At 47.6% G+C, this 20,381-nt stretch overlaps 1 protein-coding gene across 1 annotated transcript; it reads left to right on the top strand.

The window, feature by feature from the left end:
• The first annotated feature begins 514 nt into the window (after nucleotides 1-514).
• On the top strand, nucleotides 515-17,928 carry SPNS3 (SPNS lysolipid transporter 3, sphingosine-1-phosphate (putative)). The gene is made up of 12 exons (XM_063146423.1): nucleotides 515-701; nucleotides 4,018-4,083; nucleotides 5,428-5,564; nucleotides 6,696-6,847; nucleotides 7,822-7,888; nucleotides 8,360-8,505; nucleotides 10,202-10,354; nucleotides 12,131-12,320; nucleotides 13,500-13,565; nucleotides 14,503-14,601; nucleotides 15,711-15,888; nucleotides 17,395-17,928. Exons 1-12 carry the CDS (start codon nucleotides 515-517, stop codon nucleotides 17,451-17,453), a joined length of 1,500 nt encoding a protein of 499 aa, XP_063002493.1. The 3' UTR covers nucleotides 17,454-17,928.
• The last annotated feature ends 2,453 nt before the right edge of the window (nucleotides 17,929-20,381 follow it).

Below are 20,381 nucleotides of genomic sequence, written 5' to 3'. Positions count from 1 at the left end.
GCTGGTGACGGAAGAAATACACTGTAGGCGCTAAGAGAACCTCTCTGGGGAGCTCGTTCCACAGCTGGGGTGCCACAGCAGAGAAGGCCTCCCTCCTAGTAGCCACCTGTCTCACTTCCCTTGGCAGGGACTCACGGAGAAGGACCCCTGAGGATGATCTTAAGGTCTGGGCAGGCACATATGGAAATGTCTCCCTATCCACTTTCTCCACACCGTGCATCATTTCGTGCATCTCCATCATGTCTCTCCCTTTGTCCAATCACCCCAGCCCCTTGATTATTTTGGCTGCCCTTTTCTGCACCTTTTCCAAGAAACTACCTATTTTTCTCTGCTGACTTGCAACCCTGTTGGAGGGGGGAAGCACGGAGGTTTTGCGGCCGGCTGTATGGGCGGCCTTTGGCAGGAAATGACTGAGCAGAGGAAAGTTCCTCATAATGCAGCCGTGAAATTCAGAGTTGCAGCGCGGAGTGACCTCCGCCGTGGCTTCGTGTGTTGACTCCGATTCTCTGAGAACATGGCGGAGCTGGCAGTTCCAGCCCCACCGCCTCTGTCGCCTATTCCTTTGAAGGCTTATGGGGCCATTGACGTGAACGGGCAGCCGCTGGGACCGGCACCATCTCCAACCAAGCGGTCTTACGTAGCCGTCGCTGTGCTGTGTTATCTCAACCTGGTGAATTACATGGACTGGTTTGTTGTGCCGGGTAAGTGGGGCCCGATCCGTCCGTAGAGCTGAAGGAGCCTCTAGCTGCTCGCTGGTGTGGCCACGCCCAGAAAGGGAGCTGTGTTCGGAACCTTGGGAGCTGTGTTCGGAACTTTGGGAGTTGCATTATAGGGTGTCCGAACCTGGCTGCATCTAACCCAGTATTGTCAACACAGGCTGGCAGCCATTCCAGGGTTTCGGGTAGGAGTTTTTCCAGCCGTACCTGGAGATGCTGCTGAGGATTGAACCTGAAACCTTCTGCATGCAAAGAAGATGCGCTACCACTGGGTTGCGGCCCCTCATTCTTTCTGTGTTGGTCTGTCAGCCTGTGTTATCTGTGTTAGTCTGTTACTGCGAGAATCATAGGATCATAGAATAGCAGAGTTGGAAGGGGCCTACAAGGCCATCGAGTCCAACCCCCCACCCCCAACAAAGAGCCATTCTTGTGGTGCATCTAGACTGATTATGGCAGCCCTCCATCAACCCAGCACCCTCCAGCTGCAGTACATCTGGAGGGCGCCGGGTTGGAGGAAGGCTGGATGATGGCATCAGCTTCCACGGATTAGAACCTGCTTCATCAGAGGCACAAAGTGTTCTTCTCCATAGATGGATAGAATTGTAGAGTTGGTGGGGGTCTCTTGAAGGGCATCTAGTCCACTCTTCTGTCCGACACAGAAAACCCAGGTCTACGTCGTCCCCATCAGATGGCTGTCCGGCATCTCCTCGAAGACCCCTGAAAGAGGGAGTCCACCCACCCCCTTCTAGGTCAATGGTTTGGGGTCGAACTGCTCTCTTGCTGTCATGAAGTTTCTCCTCATATTCCACCGAAATCTCCCCCCTTGTAACGTAAGACCCGTAGACCTGGTCCTGCACTCTGGGGCAGCAGGGAGCAAGTCCCCGTCCTCTTCTGTGGGGCAGCCCTTCAGGTCTTTGAAGATATTTAGACAGAAAAAATGTCCTGCTATCCTATGCATGTTTATGCAGAAAAAAGTCCTACAATCCTATGCATGTTTATGCAGAAAAAGTCCTACAATCCTATGCATGTTTATGCAGAAAAAGTCCTACAATCCTATGCATGTTTTTGTAGAAAAAAGTCCTACAATCCTATGCATGTTTATGTAGAAAAAAGTCCTACAATCCTATGCACGTTTATGCAGAAAAAAGTCCTACAATCCTATGCATGTTTATGTAGAAAAAAGTCCTACAATCCTATGCATGTTTATGCAGAAAAAAGTCCTACAATCCTATGCATGTTTATGCAGGACTCCCCCCCCCCCCCCATTTAAACATGCATCCTTATTCAGTTAATCTTCCCCAACTTGCCATCCTCCAGATGTGCTGGGCTACAACTCCACATCTGGAAGGTGCCTGGTCGAGGTAGACTGCTTTAAGGTGTCACAACCCTTTCTCTGCTGTGCTTGATGGACAAATTTATTGTGACATCTGTTTTTGTGGGCTAAAGCTGACTTCGTCAGATACGTGAAGTACAGTTGGCGGACACATCCACTCAGGTATAAGGACAAAGAAAATGCCTGCTGCAATAAATCTTTGAATGCGTTACACATCTCCCTTTTTGGCTTCAGCATTTGGAATTTGCCCATTGGTTCCTTGGTCTCTTCTGTAAAAATCCTTCTGGCTGTCAAGGTCTGAAAAACCAGGGATATTATGAGCTGACGTCACAAAGATCTCTCTCCCTGCCACGCCACAGTTTACCAGCCACACGGGCTCATTTCCAGCAGAGTGCACAGCCATTTAAACATTGCCCCCAAAGAGAAAACGCACCACCCAAAAAGAGGACGAAAGAGGATTTGTGTAACGTTGCGTACGTTGCATGTTGAAAATCGTCCCTTTTCAAAACGCAACGCCTTTGCCAAGAGAACTGCACTGGCTGCGTATTCGCTACTGGGCCAGGTTTAAGATTTTGGTACTAGCATACCAAGACCTAAACATCTTGGGACCAGGATACCTGAGAGAGCACCTTCTCCCTTACCGACCTGCCCAGTCACTGAGGTCATCTGAGGACATGCTCCTGGTGGATAATAATAATAATAATAATAATAATAATAATAATAATAATAATAATAATAATAATAATAATTTCTTACCCGCCTCTCCGATTGGACCAAGGCCGGGAACAATAATTAGCATAAAATACAATACTGACTAAAAACATGGTATTCACGGTTTAAAAACATCCTAAGAGCATCCTAAAAACATACTAAAATATCCTAAAATTCTACTGGATAAACCTGCCGGAAGAAATCAGCCTTGACAGCCTTCTTGTTTTGTTTTATGACGGTTTTAATTTTTGTGAACCGCCCAGAGAGCTTCGGCTATTGGGCGGTATAAAAATGTAATAAATAAATAAATAAATAAATAAATACAAATTCTTGAATGCTAAAAGACTGTCAAGTTGACGAGTCTCCTCCGGCAGGCCGTTCCACAGCCTGGGAGCAGCAGAAGAGAAGGTCCTCTGGGTAACGGTTGTTCATTTAGTTCTTGCTAGCTGAAGTAGATTCTCCCCAGAGGACCTGAGTGTGCGAGGCGGATTGTACGGGAGAAGGCGATCCCGCAGGTCACCTGGACCCAAACCATGTAGGGCTTTAAAGGCGATCACCAACACTTTATACTTCGCCCGGAAACTAATCGGCAGCCAGTGGAGAGATTTTAAGACTGGTGTGATGTGGTCACCCCTAGATGTTCCAGTGACCAACCTGGCTGCCATATTTTGAACTAGCCCATCTTCCTTTTCTTTTCTTCCTTACGTACCTTTAGCTTTATTGTTGTTCAAGCAGATTTCAGGGAGCTTAGCAAGACCTGAATGGATCTGTATAAAAGCAAAGCCTCATGGAAAATCCCAGCTCCTTTCCCAGCTAATAGAAAGCGGCAGCTTTGCATAACCTGAGGATGCTACCTAAGCAAAAGCAACATTCCTTTGCAAGACTTCCGCTCTCCTTCAAGCAAACGTCAGCTGTTAGCCAAGGGGTTGGGTTCCTTGGTTTCATAGGTGCAGCCCCATTTTTCTTGGGGATATATGTCTCAAGACTTAGCAAAGGGACACGGATAGTGACTAGGGTGTTGGAGGTAGACTAGATTGACCTGGGTTCGAATCTCTACCCAGCCATACAGTTTGTTGCATAATCTCAGGCCAGGTTAAACTGTCTCGCAGGGCTGTTGTGAGGACAGAATGCAGCGTGAGAGTCCGTGCTTGGCTGTCCTGACAATCCCGGAGAAAGGGATCAGCTACGAAATGTGAAGTAGAAACAAATAAACATGTCCTGATGGTTTGTAGTTACGATGTTTTTGTTTTGTTACAGGGGTGCTTCTGGAGCTGCAGAGTTACTTCGAGCTTGATGACAGCAAGGCAGGCTTGCTGCACACAGGTAAAACATTTCTCCCTCATGGATTCATAGAATCATAGAATAGCAGAGTTGGAAGGGGCCTACAAGGCCATTGAGTCCAACCCCCTGCTCAATGCAGGAATCCACCCTAAAGCATCCCTGACAGAGGGTTGTCCAGCTTCCTCTTGAAGGTCTCTAGTGTGGGAGAGCCCACAACCTGCCTAGGTCACTGGTTCCATTGTCGTACTGCTCTAACAGTCAGGAAGTTTTTCCTGATGTCCAGCTGGAATCTGGCTTCCTTTAACTTGAGCCCGTTATTCCGTGTCCTGCACTCTGGGAGGATTGAGAAGAGATCCTGGCCCTCCTCTGGGTGACAACCTTTTAAGTCTTTGAAGAGTGCTATCACGTCTCCCCTCCATCTTCTCTTCTCCAGGCTAAACATGCCCAGTTCTTTCAGTCTCTCCTCATAGGGCTTTGTTTCCAAACCCCTGATCATCCTGGTTGCCCTCCTCTGAACACGCTCCAGCTTGTCTGCGTCCTTCTTGAATTGTGGAGCCCAGAACTGGGCACAATACTCAAGATGAGGCCTAACCAGGGCCGAATAGAGAGGAACCAGTACCTCACGTGATTTGGAAGCTATACTTCTATTAATGCAGCCCAAAATACCATTTGCCTTTCTTGCAGCCATATCACACTGTTGGCTCAGTGGAGACTGGTGGCTTCGATATAACAGGGACTGGCCAACAAGACCACATCACACCAGTACTTTTTCAGCTTCACTGGCTGCCAGTCCAGGTCCAGGCCCAGTTCAAAGTGCTGGTATTAACATTTAAAGCCCTAAACAGCTTGGGGCCAGGCTATCTGAAGGAATGCCTCCTCCCATATGTATGCCTGGACCTTAAGATCATTCTCAGGGGTCCATCTCCATGAGCTCCTGCCAAAGGAAGTGAGGCAGGTGGCTACCAGGAGCAGAGCCTTCTCTGCTGTGGCACCCCGGCTGTGGAATGAGCTCCCTAGACAAGTTCACCTGGCGCCTACTTTATACTCTTTTCAATGCCAGGTGAAGACCTTTTTATTTTCCCCGTATTTTAACATTTTACCATCCTAGTTTTTTTTAACTTTACTGTTTTAAATCTGTATTTTTGTATTTTAAATCTCAGTATTTTAAAACTCTACATTGCTGCTCAGTTTTATTCTGGTTGTACTTTTATATTGTGTGTTTATATTGTGGTTTAAGTTTTATATTTTTAAATGGTACTTTATGGTTTTAATTGTTCTGAACCGCCCGGAGAACTTTGGCTATTGGGCAGCATATAAATGCAATAAATAAATAAACAAAATATTTTAGAAAGAAAAATCACCACTCTCCTTTTTTTTCCATGGCAGGTTTTGTTCTCTGTTTCTTGTTTGCGGCGCCTCTTTTTGGATATCTTGGGGACCGATACAACCGGAAAATCATCCTGGGTGTTGGAATAGTCCTCTGGTCGGGCGTGACCCTTGGTAGCTCCTTCATTCCCAACACAGTAAGGGTTCATTACTTGTTTGGTGGTTGTTTGCTTGTTCATTTTTCCATTCCGGGAACAGTCTTTGTCCTCCTGATGGTGTGTAAGCAAAATAAGTAAAGATTTCACTAAGGAATCGGATACTTTTTTGATTTGACAGAGTTCCATGGCATGTTCAACCCAGTTTGTGTTTGTGAACTGTAGTGTCGTGTTTATCAGAACACTCTTGCTTTCGATGGGAGGCAAAAAACGAGGCTTGCTAAGTAATCCACAAAGCTTTTATTATTAATCTACCTGAATGGAGTCTAACCTCTTGGAAATGTCCCCCTAGGCAAAACTATGCAAACTAAGCAAGACAATTGTCCGCTCAAGAAGAATAGGAAGCCACTTCCCAAACGCCCGTAACTTCAGATCACCTGGTGCGGAGGCAGGTTGTGGCGTAATCTAACCAACTTTCTCACTCCTTCCTTCCGTCCTGTGCGTTTGAGCTTCTGGCGGACCCTAGCATCAGCTAGCTTGTCGGGACGCTCTCCTCCGGAAGAAACCTCACTTCCCACTGAGTGTGTAGGATTTGGCCTTGAGGAGATAAGCTCTGGAGAGAGCTTACTCCCAGCTGGGGAATCGCCCGTGAGAGCTTCCTCCCCCGACTGGTACAGGCTGGCCGGTGTCTGGCGCTGTGTCTTCTAGTTCTGAATCTGATTCTGATTTATTACCTGAAACACCTTCCCCCAAAACAGGAGCAGTAGGGTTAGACATGACATGTAGGCTTTCACCCAAACTCTGGGTTTTTGGTGTTTTTTGCAGATTTCCCCTGCAGATTCTAGTATTTGTACACATTTCCGAGCAATCTGGGCAATTCATAGCCCAATTTAAGCAAATTTGCTCAGTTTTGCACAAATTGCTCCTATTTTTTTTAGAAATTGCAGAACCTGCAGGGGGAAAATCCACCAGATGCTACGAAAAATCCAAGAACTGACTCAACTTGTTACAGTCCGAGTTGGGCACTTTGGCAGGAACTGGAATGAAGTCCAGAGGGAGTGGGGAGGGGACATAAGAAAACTCATCCACACCCCCCCACATATTTCTTGAATATCCCTAGCTAGATACAGGAGGCTGTGATTTAACACCCTCATGCATTTTCTCTTCCTCTAGTTGTGCTGGTTGTTCTTTATTTCACGGGGCCTGGTGGGTGCTGGCACTGCCAGTTATTCCACTGTCGCTCCCACCATCATCGCTGACTTGTTTGAGAAGGACCACCGAACGTGGATGCTGTCGGTTTTCTATATCTTCATACCTGTCGGAAGGTAGAGCTGCATATTACTAGCCGAGGCGAGAATGGCACGGGGATAAGGAGCCACACTCGGAGAATGTGTTTGCTATTAGTATATAGCAGGGGACGTTGAAACACACCTGGGGTCCCGTCTGATCTTTGGCCACGCTCCTTCCCCGCATGGCCAACCTTTCTCCCCCATCCATGGATCATTTCGTCCCCCAGCTTTCTAAAAGAGTTAAATGCCTCTCCCATGGCTGGGTGATCGACTGTAAGAGCTTTCAGCTATAATAGGCAGATAGTTTGGGCCCTGCCCCCTTAATGATAAATTAAGAAGGAAAGGAAAAGAAAGGGAGAAAGGAAGAACAGGAAAGAAAGAAAGGAAGGAAGAACGGACGGACAGACAGAGAGACAGACAGAAAAGAAAGCAAAAAAGAAATCATAAAACCCTAGAATAGTAGAGTTGGAAGGGGCCTCAAAGGCCATCGAGTCCAACCCCCCACTCAATGCAGAAATCCACCCTACAGTATCCCTGACAGATGGTTGTCCAGCTGCCTCTTGAAGGCCTCTAGTGTGGGAGAGCTCACCACCTCCCTAGGTCACTGGTTCCATTGTCGTATTGCTCTAACAGTCAGGAAGTTTTTCCTGATGTCCAGCTGGAATCTGGCTTCCTTTAACTTGAGCCCGTTATTCCGTGTCCTGCACTCTGGGATGATGGAGAAGAGATCCTGGCCCTCCTCTGTGTGACAATCTTTCAAGTATTTGAGGAGTGCTATCATGTCTCCCCTCCATCTTCTCCTCTCCAGGCTAAACATGCCCAGTTCTTTTAGTGTCTCCTCAGAGGGCTTTGTTTCCAGACCCCTAATCATCCTCATTGAACACTGGGCTGTCTGCATGCCACTGTCAGCTCTGCCACTGAGCTCTGGTCCTCTTCGGAAGGGATGATTCTCCAAGCTGTGATTTGGCCTCCTAGTTCAGATTCAGACTTGGCTTTTTCCTCTCTTGCAGTGGGCTTGGTTACATCTCGTCATCTGGAATGGCGCGCGCTACCGGCTACTGGGGCTGGGGGTTCAGGGTGAGTCTTTTCTTGTTGGATTGGGTCCCTTTCAGAATCTCCTATCACTAAGGCTTCGGCCAAACAGCCTCACCGCCCCCACCCAGGTTTTCTCAAGAGCCAGCGTGGTGCAGTGGCTCTTGGACTAGGAGTTGAGAGATCTGGCATGGAAACCCACTGGGTGACTTTGGGCCAGTCACAGACTCTCAGCCCAGCCTACGTCGCAGGGTTGTTGTGAGGATAACATGGAGAGGAGGAGGATTACATATGCTGCCTTGGGGTCCTTGGAGGAAAAAAAGTGGGATATAAATGTATTGTTAGACGATGGGGGTTAGGAATTCTTGAATATCTACTGCAAATCACGCAGAATCCTACCAGATCTGCCTCCTCTCCACTCCTGGTCTAACTGTTGCCAGTCTAATAATGTCCATCAAAAGCCCCTCGGAAATGCCGCTTTGTCTGTATCGTCAGCAATTGCTCTTGTCTCGTCAGGTCACCCCTTGTATGGGGGCCCTGGGCCTAATCCTCCTAGTTCTCTTCGTTCCCGAATCAAGCCGCCGCACCGCTGAGAAGCCCAAAGACGACAAGCCCAACGGGAGCGCCACTTGGCTCAAAGACGTCTCCTCTCTCTGCAAAAAGTAAGGCCACTCCTGCTGTTGTCATGTCTCAGCCCTTCAGGTTTCTAGTCCTGTTGGAAAGTGCTTGCGCTGAAAACAGCCCAGAAAACATCCGGGGTTACAGGAGGCCGTGTGACCGTGTTTTTGTTTGCTTTTAAGTCCTTATTTATTTATTTATTTAAAACATTTATATCCCGCCCTATCAGGGCTGGCGCCAGACTATATTGCACCCTAGGCAGGCGTGTTCTGAACCCTCCACCTCGCCCCCCCCCCGCTCTCACCCCCCCTCGCTCATGCTTGCTCACTGGGAGAAGGTGCTCTCTCAGGTATCCTGGTCCCAAGTGCTACACCACAGCATATACACACATATAAATATAATGAAATGAGCTCTCCTTCAAAAAACCTAATGCCACAGGAAATCTTTAAGGAACAGCAAGTTGATTTCCCTGTCACAAGAGGGCGCAGTTGACTTGCAGACGTCTTCTCTTGGGCGCCTTTAACATTTTCTATTCAAGGCCAGGCAAGACCCTGGACACATGCAAAGCTGGAAGGGTGTGTTCTTGGGTGCGCTGCCTGGCTTTAGTGTTAGGGTGACCCTATGAAAAGGAGGACAGGGCTCCTGTATCTTTAACAGTTGCATAGAAAAGGGAATTTCAGCAGGTGTCATTGGTATATATGGAGGACCTGGTGAAATTCCCTCTTCATCACCACAGTTAAAGCTGCAGGAGCTATACTAGAGTGACCAGATTTAAAAGAGGGCAGCTTTAACTGTTGTGATGAAGAGGGGATTTCACCAGGTTCCCCATATATACAAATGACACCTGCTGAAATCCCCTTTTCTATGCAACTGTTAAAGATACAGGAGCCCTGTCCTCCTTTTCATAGGGTCACCCTATTTAGTGTAAAACTTGCTCAGGTACAGAAATCTTCGACTTGTGAAATACTTACCACCTGCCACACTCACATAATTACCCAGAATGCTCTGACATCTGCCCACATTGTAGGTTGGCCCCCAAAAAGGAAATGCATCCACTCCAAACCTAAAAACCTGTTGTTATTGCTATTATTATTATTGTTGTTTTTGTTATTGTTATTAACATTTATATACCGCCCTATAGGCTAAGCTCTCTGGGTGGTTTACAAAGATTAAAAGACTGAACATTAAAAACCGATATACAACATTTAAAAGCATAAAAACAGATTACATACTATATCCATTTAAAGAACTATTTTGGGTCAGTTAAAAACTCAACATATGCTGTTAGATGCCTGGGAGAAGAGAAAAGTCTTGATTTGGCACTGAAAAGATAACAACGTTGGTGCCAGGTGGGCCTCATCAGGGAGATGGTTCCATAATTGGGGGGCCACCACTGAAAAGGCCCTCTGCCTTGTTGCCATCCTCCGAGCTTCCCTCGGAGTAGGCACTCGGAGGAGGACCTTAGATGTTGAGCGCAGTGTACGGGTAGGTTCATGTCGGGAGAGGCGTTCTGTCAGGTATTGCGGTCCCAAGCCATGTAGGGCTTTATAGGTTAAAACCAGCACCTTGAATTGGGCTTGGAAACGTATAGGCAGCCAATGCAAGCGGGCCAGAATCGGTCTTATATGTTCAAACCTTCTGATCCCTTTTATCACTTTGGCCGCTGCATTTTGCACAAGCTTCTGAAGCTGGGACGTAATATATATTTATGTCTTCTCCCCCATTCGCTGACCCCATCAGCTGGAGTTTTTTATGGTCCTCGCTGGGCGTGACGGCCATGGCCTTCGTCACCGGAGCTCTGGGTTTCTGGGTCCCGGTGTTCCTTTCCAGAGCTCAGCGCATCCTTGACCTGGCGCCCGTCTGCGAGAAGGAAATGTGTGACTCCGCCAACAGGTGAGGCCGTACAGACTTCTGGGAAAGTAAAAGGAAGGTGTGGGCAAGGTGGAGAGAAGGGAAAGAACGGAGGAGCAGAACGAGCAAGGATCCTGTCACCTCTACGTGGGCCATCTTCTCTGCAAGGTTGAGTTTGGGGAGCGGGGAGGGACAGGCACGTGCTCCGAGTCAGAAACAGGAGAAACAGCACGTCAACTAGGCCAGAGTCCTTCTCTCTCACATGTTATTTTTATTCATTTATTATTGCATTTCTATCCCGCCTTTTTCCTGCCAAGGAACCCAATTTTGATTGATTGATTGATTGATTGATTCATTAAATTTATATACCGCTCCATAGCCGAAGCTCTCTGGGTGGTTTAGGGTGGATTCCTGCATTGAGCAGGGGGTTGGACTTGATGGCCTTGTAGGCCCCTTCCAACTCTTCTATTCTATTATTCTATGATATTACAAGATTTGGCACATGCCTGAGTTAGGACGCAATCTTATGCATGTTTAGACAGAGAAAAGTCCTATGCTGGCTGGGGAATGCCTGGGAGTTGTAGGACTTTTCTGTCTAAACATGCATAGGATTGCAGGACTGTTTCCTGTCTAAACATGCATAGGATTGCAGGACTGTTTCCTGTCTAAACATTCATAGGATTGCAGGACTGTTTCCTGTCTAAACATGCATAGGATTGTGTCCTAACTCAAGCATAGGATCTCACCCACACACTACACAAAATATGATGTGCATATATGTACAGAGTGTTATCAAGGGGTTAAGCATCTCTGGGATGGCCCAATTTCTCCAGCAAACCTTAGAAGAGAGGCTAGCGAAATTTACCCATTTTACAGGCTTGAGCACACTAGTGACAATTACTTTTCCAAACCAGTCTGTTGTTTTCGGTTCACCTAACACAAGTAAGTGGCAGAAGGCTGAGAACCTAAGATAAATGAAAGGTTAAGTGCTAAGATCTTGAGATAATAGCGACATTTAGGTTGGCTGAGCCCATCCTCTAAAATAATCAGGTAGTCAGGGCCCACATGGAATTCCACACGGAATTCTCCGCATGTAGAAAAGTAGCATGTCAGGAAGAACGGTTCTAACCTAGCTGCGTCCTGGCATGCTAGTTTTCTTTGAGCAGGGAATCTTTTTTGTATTCAGTTATGCGAGCCCTACCTGTATTCTGAACTGGTTCAGCCCAAGCTGCGTTTGGTGGAAACTGAGGATGTTTAAACCACGGTTATGTAGCCATCATGGTTAGGAATGGCTCACATGAGATGCTAAACCATAATATTTAGCTCAAAATGCTTAACCATTGTGGCTTAGCGTGTCGCCTGAACAGGGTCAATAGCTGTTTTACCGGCAGAAATCCAACAGGTGTCCGTGCAGGAAGATGGGAGTATTACAGGGAAACTATACCTGTTGGATTTCTGCCTGCGACACCGCTGTCAAAGTCATGGAGACACAAGAAAAAAATGTTGGCCTATCCACAGACCTAGAGTTCGTTGTTTGTGAGCAGGGAAAGCAACTCCAACTCCCATCATTCCTCACCACTGGTTAGGCCTGCGTGGGCTGATGGGAGTTGTGGGCCAAATCATCTGGGGGCCACATGTTCTGTTCTACAGGTGGAGAATCTGTCACCCTCAAACATGGCCAGTTGTCGGGGATGATGGGAATTGGAGTCCACCAACGTCTGAAAGGCCAGAGGTTCCCCACCCCTGTTTTAGCCTGCTGTGAGTTCAAATCCATATCAATATATATATGTATATCTATCTATTTCCGTCGGCCACCAGCCGGATCTTTGGAGGGATTACCATTGCAACGGGCATTTTGGGGGTCGTGAGTGGAGCGGAGGCTGCCAGGAGATACAAGAAGGTCAACGCTAAAGCCGACCCCCTCATCTGTGCTCTGGGTTCGCTCGCTTCGGCTCCGTGCATCTACCTGGGTATCATGCTGGCTCAGCAAAGCATCGTGGCGACCTACGTAAGCGAAACGGAATTCATTTGCCTTGGTGGATAATTCGCACTCGTGTCCCGGGAGTCAGAGTACACATCCTATTGCATTGCCTCTCACAAAGAGACCTTGACTAGCAGGGCGGGGGTAGGGAGGGTTTTCCAGTATTCGTAGCTGGAGCTTTTACAGGCCTCTTAAAACGTCTGGGATTCCAAATTTCTAGTCCTCAAGATTGCGAGCGAAAAGGCTGAAAGGGCTTGCTGTGCTACGATGAGAGAAACCATGGTCAAGCTTTCTATTTCACATGCCTGAAGGGGAAGTATGACCAGGGAATATGGCAGCCCAGGCTAGACTCCAGTGGCCTCCTCTTCACTGGTACCAAACCCATCATCCCCGACAACAGGCCGTTTAAGCAGCCGAATCACACCAGGAAAGCAGCTCACAAACCACAGCCTCCCCCAACCTAGTGCCCCCCAGATGCGTTGGATTAGAATACCCAGCATGGCTGGCTGGGGGGATGCTGGGAGTGGTAGTCCAGCACATCTGAATATCAGCAGGTTGGAGAAGGCAACTCTAGCAGGCTCCTGTGAACTGGAACTAAGAGCTTCTCTACATTTTTTTTTTTAAAAAAATCCAGCTGCCTTACTGGGGCTTTTTTTCTGGGATTATAATTGGCACCATTATATGGGCAGCCACGTGGTTTGAAATCGAATACTTCCTCTCTCTGCATGCTGCATTCACTTTACTGTGACAGCGCCACCTTGTGGTGTAACTATAGCCGAGTTCACATAATGAGAGATCGCGTGATTTCCCAGATATATTACCACTATATTTCTAGGTGTTTTTTTTTTTTTAAAAAACGCCGTGATTTCCAGGGAATAGCGCAGAATACGTCCTGGACGTTGACGGTGTCGTGTAATGGACCCGCAAACTTCCGTGAGTGGCTAATCACGAGCGTGCTATAAATTGCTCGTTTAGAGAAGCTCTGAGTCTCCGTTACATAAACGTGACTGTTTATCATACCACCTCTTGCGGGCAAAGCACTGGGAGAAAAACCAGTAGGTTGTGCCAAAGCGCGAGGAGTCCAAACTCTGTTGAGGACCAGCTGGCCTCTAGTTGTTTGTCGCTGTGTGTTTTCACTTTCTTCGTGGCCTCCTTGTTGAACTTCTAATATTCCTTTTCTGTCTTGTTTTTGTTTAAACGTTTCAGATTTTTATCGCCCTTGCAGAATTTCTTCTGTCTTTAAACTGGGCCATTGTGGCCGACATACTGCTGGTGAGTTCTCTTGTCTTGACCGTCATATTGATTTCACTGGTAACCGGATACGTTTATTCTTAGATCTCTGCTTCGCGTCCCTTCCAGCCCATCGCCAGAAATTTTGTGGGGAGGGAGATGAAAGTGACGTGAAGAGGGAAGAAAGGGCAGCATCCCACACTGACATGAACATGCAATCCGGTGCACGTTTACTCAGAAGCCAGTTCTGGGGAAGTGTGCAGAGAAATTGGTCAACTCTAGCAATGAGCTATAGGGCCCCTTGGTTGAGTTGGACCAACAATCCACCTTGCCCAGTCTTTTCTACTCCAGCGGTGGACAACGTGTGATCCTCCAGACTATGTCGGACTACAACTCCCATAAGCCCTAGCCAGCAGAGCTAAGGGTGAGGGATGTTGGGAGTTGTAGTCCAAAACATCTGGATGGCCGGAACGCTGCCTGGCATTCAAGAGGCAGCTGGACAACCCTCTGTCAGGGATGCTTTAAGGGCGATTCCTGCCTTGAGCAGGGGGTTGGACTCGATGGCCTTAAGAGGCCCCTTCCAACTCTACTATTCTATGATTCCCCTTGATACTAGCTTGACTCGCACAGGGTATTTGTGTGCTAGTACTTTATTCCTCAGTATTAAGCTGACCCTATGGAAAGGCGGACAGGGCTCCTGTTATCAATTTCGTGAAACAGAACATTTCCTACAAGCAGGCGAAGTTGCAAAACGTGAACATTTCAAAAAGTGGCCACCATTTTGGACGCCACGGTAAGTTCCCGCGTAGACAAGGCCTCAGCTAAAAGCACTCACCTGGCAATAGGTAGGACTTCTGCACACAACGAAACAGGTAGCGCGCAGCATGGATGGCTGCCTGAGGAGACCCAGCCCCCCAGTGAGACTTTCATGCCTCTGTATTTCCTGCGAGCGTCGACTCTGCTTCTTTTGCCGTTTCAGTACGTGGTGAAACCAACCCGCCAGTCGACCGCCATGTCCTTGCAGATTTTTGTCAGCCATTTGCTAGGCGACGCCGGCAGCCCTTCCCTCGTTGGATTTGTGAGTTATGGTGATGGTTGGGGCAGTGAAAGGGGAGGGAGGGGGGCTTTTCTCGATGGGAGGAGGAGGTGGGGATTGGGCAATGGAGGCTGGTGACTCTGATGATAGTGCGGCGGTGAATCCGCTCCAGGTTCCAATCAGAACCAATCAGGACTATAAAGGAGGTATCCAAGGTGCTATCCATGGAGCCATCCTCTCTCTCTCTTTCTCTCTCTCTCTCTCTCACACACACACACACACACACACCTACACACATGCACTTGCACACAGAACTGCTGTAGAGTTCTGGTTCTGATTGAAACCTGGGTCAGATTCACCGTCTCACTGACAACAGAGCCACCAGCCTCCACTGTCTGGTCCTGAAATCCAGAGGAGCACTATGGCTCGATTATTTATTTATTTATTTATTTATTTTATTGCACTTCTATACCGCTCCCATAGCCAGAGCTCTCTGGGCGGTTTACAGAAATTCTAAAATTGAGATAAAAAACGAGTATACAAAATTTAAAATACACACAGAAAGCATTAAAAACCGTTAAAAAAAAACTAAACACGTGGGTGATTAAGATGTGCCGCCATATGCCTGGGCAAAAAGGAAAGTCTTAACCTGGCGCCGGAAAGATAGCAGCGTTGGCGCCAGGCGAGCCTCGTCAGGGAGATTATTCCACAGTCTGGGGGCTACCACCGAAAAGGCCCTGTTCCTCGTTGCCACCCTCCGAGCCTCTCTTGGAGTAGGCACCCGGAGGAGGACCTTAGAGGTTGAATGTAGTGACCGGGTATATTCACGTTGGGAGAGGCATTCTGTCAGGTATTGTGGTCCCAAGCCGTGTAAGGGTAGGGCATGCATTTTCCACATTCAGGAAAGTTCCAGGGTTCATCCCGTTTCTAAAACTCTGGAGCGCTACTCTCAGTGAGTGCAAAATTCTGAGTTTTATGGACCAAAGCCCTGACTTGTTTTAAGACCACTTCCTCTACACCCATGGAAAGGACTTCAGCCCGTGCAGGCCAGTGGCTTCTAAGCCGTGTCCTAAACACCGGGACTGCTGCCCAGCTCTGAGAAGTTTGGGCCGCCTGCTTCTGGCAGGGACATGAATCATTTTAACTTCTAGATCGCCACGGTGATCCAGGACAACCATGGCGACCACACCTACCTCTGGAACTTCAGAAGCCTGCAGTACAGCTTCGTCATATGTGCCTTCATTGGAGCCCTGGGGGGAGGCTGTTTCCTCATGACCGCCGTTCGTATCGAAGAAGACCAGATGAAAGCCGCGGCACCATCCGTCCGAGGTAACGCCAGGCCTCTGTCAGGGATTTGTGAGTTAGAGGAGATTGCTGCCTGCACATGTTCTAACTCTTGTTCTCATCAGTGATAACTCGCCATCCCTGTTTTTGCCTATGGGAGATTTCTTCTTGACATTTCCTTGGTGTCTTGCCTCTCCGGAGTCTCTGCAAGTTAAATGTCAGTGTGTGTGTGTGTGTGTGTGTGCATTCTGTCTCTGGTGTGTGCATACATGAACATTATGGCACCATTGCAGTGCACAGCCTAGAATTTCATATGCTGTAGCCGCTGAGGTCTATTTGGAGCTGTCGATAACCCATTACAGGAGACTTTTGCTTTTCTGGAATACATTTAACTGAAAGAATAGACTTTTAAATAGAGCTGGGCCAAACCTTTCAGTATAGATGATAGAGACATTTCTTTGGTTCACGTCTGAAAGTGATCTTGATAGGCTGGAGCGCTGGGCTGAAAACAGAATTAAATTTAATAGGGAGAAATGCCAAGTTCTACACCTAGGAGAGAAACCAAAAGCACAGTTACGAGATGGGGGATACTCGGCTCAGCAATACTACAAGTGAGAAGGATCTTGGAATTGTTGTAGATCACAAGCTGAATATGAGCCAACAGTGCGATGTGGCTGCAAGAAAGGCCAATGCTATTTTGGGCTGCATTAATAGAAGTATAGCTTCCAAATCACGTGAGGTCCTGGTTCCTCTCTATTCGGCCCTGGTTAGGCCTCATCTAGAGTATTGCGTCCAGTTCTGGGCTCCACAATTCAAGAAGGACGCAGACAAGCTGGAGCGTGTTCAGAGGAGGGCAACCAGGATGATCAGGGGTCTGGAAACAAAGCCCTATGAAGAGAGACTGAAAGAACTGGGCATGTTTAGCCTGGAGAAGAGGAGATTGAGGGGAGACATGATAGCACTCTTCAAAAACTTAAAAGGTTGTCACACAGAGGAGGGCCAGGATCTCTTCTAGATCCTCCCAGAGTGCAGGACATGGAATAACGGGCTCAAGTCAAATCAGGAAGCCAGATTCCGGCTGGACATCAGGAAAAACTTCTTGACTGTTAGAGCAGTCCGACAATGGAACCAGTTCCCTAGGGAGGTTGTGGGCTCTCCCACACTAGAGGCCTTCAAGAGGCAGCTGGACAACCACCTGTCAGGGATGCTTTAGGGTGGATTCCTGCATTGAGCAGGAGGTTGGACTTGATGGCCTTTGAGGCCCCTTCCTACTCTACTATTATTCTATGATTTCTTTCTTGCTTTCTTTTCTGTCTGCCTGTTTTCTTTCTCTTTCTTTCTTTCTTTCTTTCTTTCTTTCTTTCTTTCTTTCTTTCTTGTTCTTCCTTTCTCCCTTTCTTTTCCTTTCCTTCTTAATTTTATTTATTTATTTATTTATTTATTTATTTATTGCATTTCTATACTGCCCAATAGCCGAAGCTCTCTGGGCGGTTCACAAAAAAAGTTAGCGTCCCCCCATCCCTAACTTGTGCCCCCCCCCCGCTTTTGCAGGCTTGGAGAACAAATCCTACACCTCGCACGAAGAAGGACGCGAACTCCCTGCGATGTAGAACGGTTTCCTTCCCTTTGCCTCGAAGCTCAGCCTGGAAGAAAACTCCTGAATGTCAACACATCCTCCATCTGGTGGGCAGGGAGGCTGTGTGTGTGCCTGCGCAGGGGGCTGTGATAGGCACCGCTCCATCCTGGCCTCTAACGCTGGCATTGGAGGACGGCAAGTGAGGCGGCCGCTGCGGAAGCCAAGAACGGCAAAGCGGAAAGCTCTTTCTGCAGGAAACAGAACCAGTGGAAGTAATCAGATGTGCGCTTATCTCCCCACTGAAATTCGGTAGATGGCTGTGGCTTCTTCTGCAGGGGGGCATGGCCCAGCCGTAGGTAGGGCACAGACCTGCGGGGGAGAGGGTTCCAGGATCCCTCCTGCCGTTTTTGGGTTAAATAGATCTCAGGCAGAAAGGCTGGGTAAGGTCTTTGCAGGAGGCCTTGTGGAAGAACAGCCAGGCAGGGTAAAACAGGGATGAGAAATGCAGGTGGGTGGCCTCAATGGAGGCTGGAGGCTCCGATGTCGGTGTGGCAGTGAATCTGCTCCGGGTTTCATTCAGAACCAGCCAGAACTCTAATGGAGCTCTCCTTTAGAGTTCTTGCTGGCTCCGACCAAAACCCGGAGCGGATTCGCCACCCCGCTGACATCGGAGCTGTCAGCTTCCACTGAATGGCCCTCCAAATATTGTTGGACTCCAACCCCCCCATCCCCTCCCCCTTGGCTAAGCTGGCTAGGGCTGATGGGAATTGTAGTCCAACAACATCTGGAAGGGCACATGTTCCCCAATTGCTCCGTTACATGTCCCAAAACTCCACTTTCCTGTCTTCTGACTGATGAATGCAAAGGTGGAGAAAGTATGATTGACAAATCTCTGGGTCATTCGGTGCTCTTCTTTTCTTTTTAAAGTTAAATGATTAAAACAGGATTTAAACCGTTGACTTGGCTTTAGGCTGCAATCCAGTGCACCCTTACTGGGATGTGAGCCGCACTGAACGCAGCAGGATTTGCTACTGAGTCATAGGGGTGGGGAATGTGTGACACTCCAGAGGTTGTTGGATTGCAGCTCCCATCATCCTTCACTGCCAAATCTTGCCCATACACCAGCGGCCACAGCCACACCTTATGGGAGAGAATTCCACAAATGAATTGCACATTTGGTGAAGACGTCCTGCCTTTTGTCTGTGCCGAATTTATCGAGTGACAATGCCTTCTAGTTTTATACAACCTTTATAGATGGGCATGTGGAGAACCTTCCCATCCAAGTTCTCCACACTCTTCGTGATTCCGAGTTCGATTTGAAGTGCTGGTTTTGACCTTTTAAAGCTTTAAAAGATTTGGGACCAAATGGCTTGAAGGTAGGGTGACCCTATGAAAAGGAGGACAGTGCTCCTGTATCTTTAACAGTTGTATTGAAAAGGGAATTTCAGCAGGTGTCATTTGTGTATATGGAGAACCTGGTGAAAGGCTCTCTTTATCACAACAGTTAAAGCTGCAGGTGCCCTGCCCTCTTTTAAATCTGGTCACAGTATAGCTGCAGTATAGCTCCTGCAGCTTTAACTGTTGTGATGAAGATGAAATTGCACCAAGTTCCCCATATATACAAATAACACCTGCAGAACTTCCCTTTTCAATACAGCTGTTAAAGATACAGGAGCCCTGTCCTCCTTTTCATAGGGTCAACCAATTGAAGGACCGTTTCACCCATAACAGCCTGCCTGCACTTTAAAATCACAAAGAAGCCTTTCTCACTGGCCCACTTTTGAGGACAGTTAGGTGGGTGGATACACAAAACAGGGCCTTTTCTGCATTGGCCCCACATCTCTGGAATGTGCTGCCATTGGGAATCTGTCAGGCCCCATCACTGCAGGCTTCTAGGAAGGCCCCGAAACATTACTCGTTTACTCTGGGCTTCCCCTAATTACATCTTACTGGACTATTCTGGATTGTAGCTGCAATGTTGGTGCCCATTTTTTAGGCTCGACGTTTTATTGCTGGTGCTTGTTATTTTTACAAAAAGGTTGCTGTTTTATTATTGCGTTGGTCTGTTTTATTGTTTTAAACTACCTTGGGAGGGGCCCTGCCCAGAAAGACGGTCTGGAAAGATTTAAAATAAACAAATTATTATTTGTTTCTTTATCATGTCTCCGCTTCAACAATTTTTTTTTTCTAATTTAAAAAGCCCAAAACATAATTTTGGTAATTTTGATTGCCATATTCTCGCTTTGCTTATGGATTTCTGCCACCCTAAGCAGCTACCTGTGTCACATAGCCCCCGTCTATATGGCAACGGGAATGCTCCTCATTAAATATAAACCCAAATTTTCGTTGACTCGAATGTAGGTAAAGAGCGTCACACTGCAGCAGCAACAATGATTTATTTCCTGATTTTTTTTTATAGTGCAGTTATAAATGTGCACATGCGCATATACGCATATACGGTGCTACGGAGTAGAGACGATGGAAACTATAAATTTTATACACGGAGCTCTGCAGATTCATATAACAGAGAAACCGGGAGCAGGGGGGAAGGAACAAGGCAGCAGAGAAGGATGCTTATCCCCCCCTTTGTTTTATTAAGCTTTCTCTGCGGAGCTCCGCAGAATCGGAGAATTCAAACTAAAAACGTCATGAAGGAACGAGGCAGCCGATTGCTGGGAAATCGGCCAATCCCGCTGTCCTACCCTCAAAGCTCCGCCCACCTGTCAAAATGTGATTTAACTCCCCCAAAGACATATAGCCATAATGCGGCGCAAACTCGGGTGTGATCAAAAAGTCACTGTAAATTGCGAATGTGAATATGCGCATTATCGCTTTAAAAACCCGGCGAATGGACGACTACGTCATGTGTCCTGAAACGCGAATATGCGCATTTAAGTCGGGGTAAACAAGCCGTAAAGACAAGCCCTTACTGTAAGATGGGGAGTCTTGAAGCTGGGGTCAC

The sequence above is a fragment of the Elgaria multicarinata genome, chromosome 22, assembly GCF_023053635.1.
Source record: "Elgaria multicarinata webbii isolate HBS135686 ecotype San Diego chromosome 22, rElgMul1.1.pri, whole genome shotgun sequence".
NCBI classification, from domain to species: Eukaryota; Metazoa; Chordata; class Lepidosauria; order Squamata; family Anguidae; genus Elgaria; species Elgaria multicarinata.
This window is presented reverse-complemented; position numbering and strand designations above follow the sequence as displayed.

What these genes read in the sequence shown, in the direction of transcription:
- SPNS3 (XM_063146423.1), top strand. Translation starts at nt 515, where the DNA reads ATGGCGGAGCTGGCAGTTCCAGCCCCACCGCCTCTGTCGCCTATTCCT. An exon ending in GCTCCTTCATTCCCAACACA is followed by an intron (nt 5,565 to 6,695) that starts GTAAGGGTTCAT and finishes CTCTTCCTCTAG; the next exon opens with TTGTGCTGGTTGTTCTTTAT. An exon ending in ACTGGGGCTGGGGGTTCAGG is followed by an intron (nt 7,889 to 8,359) that starts GTGAGTCTTTTC and finishes TTGTCTCGTCAG; the next exon opens with GTCACCCCTTGTATGGGGGC.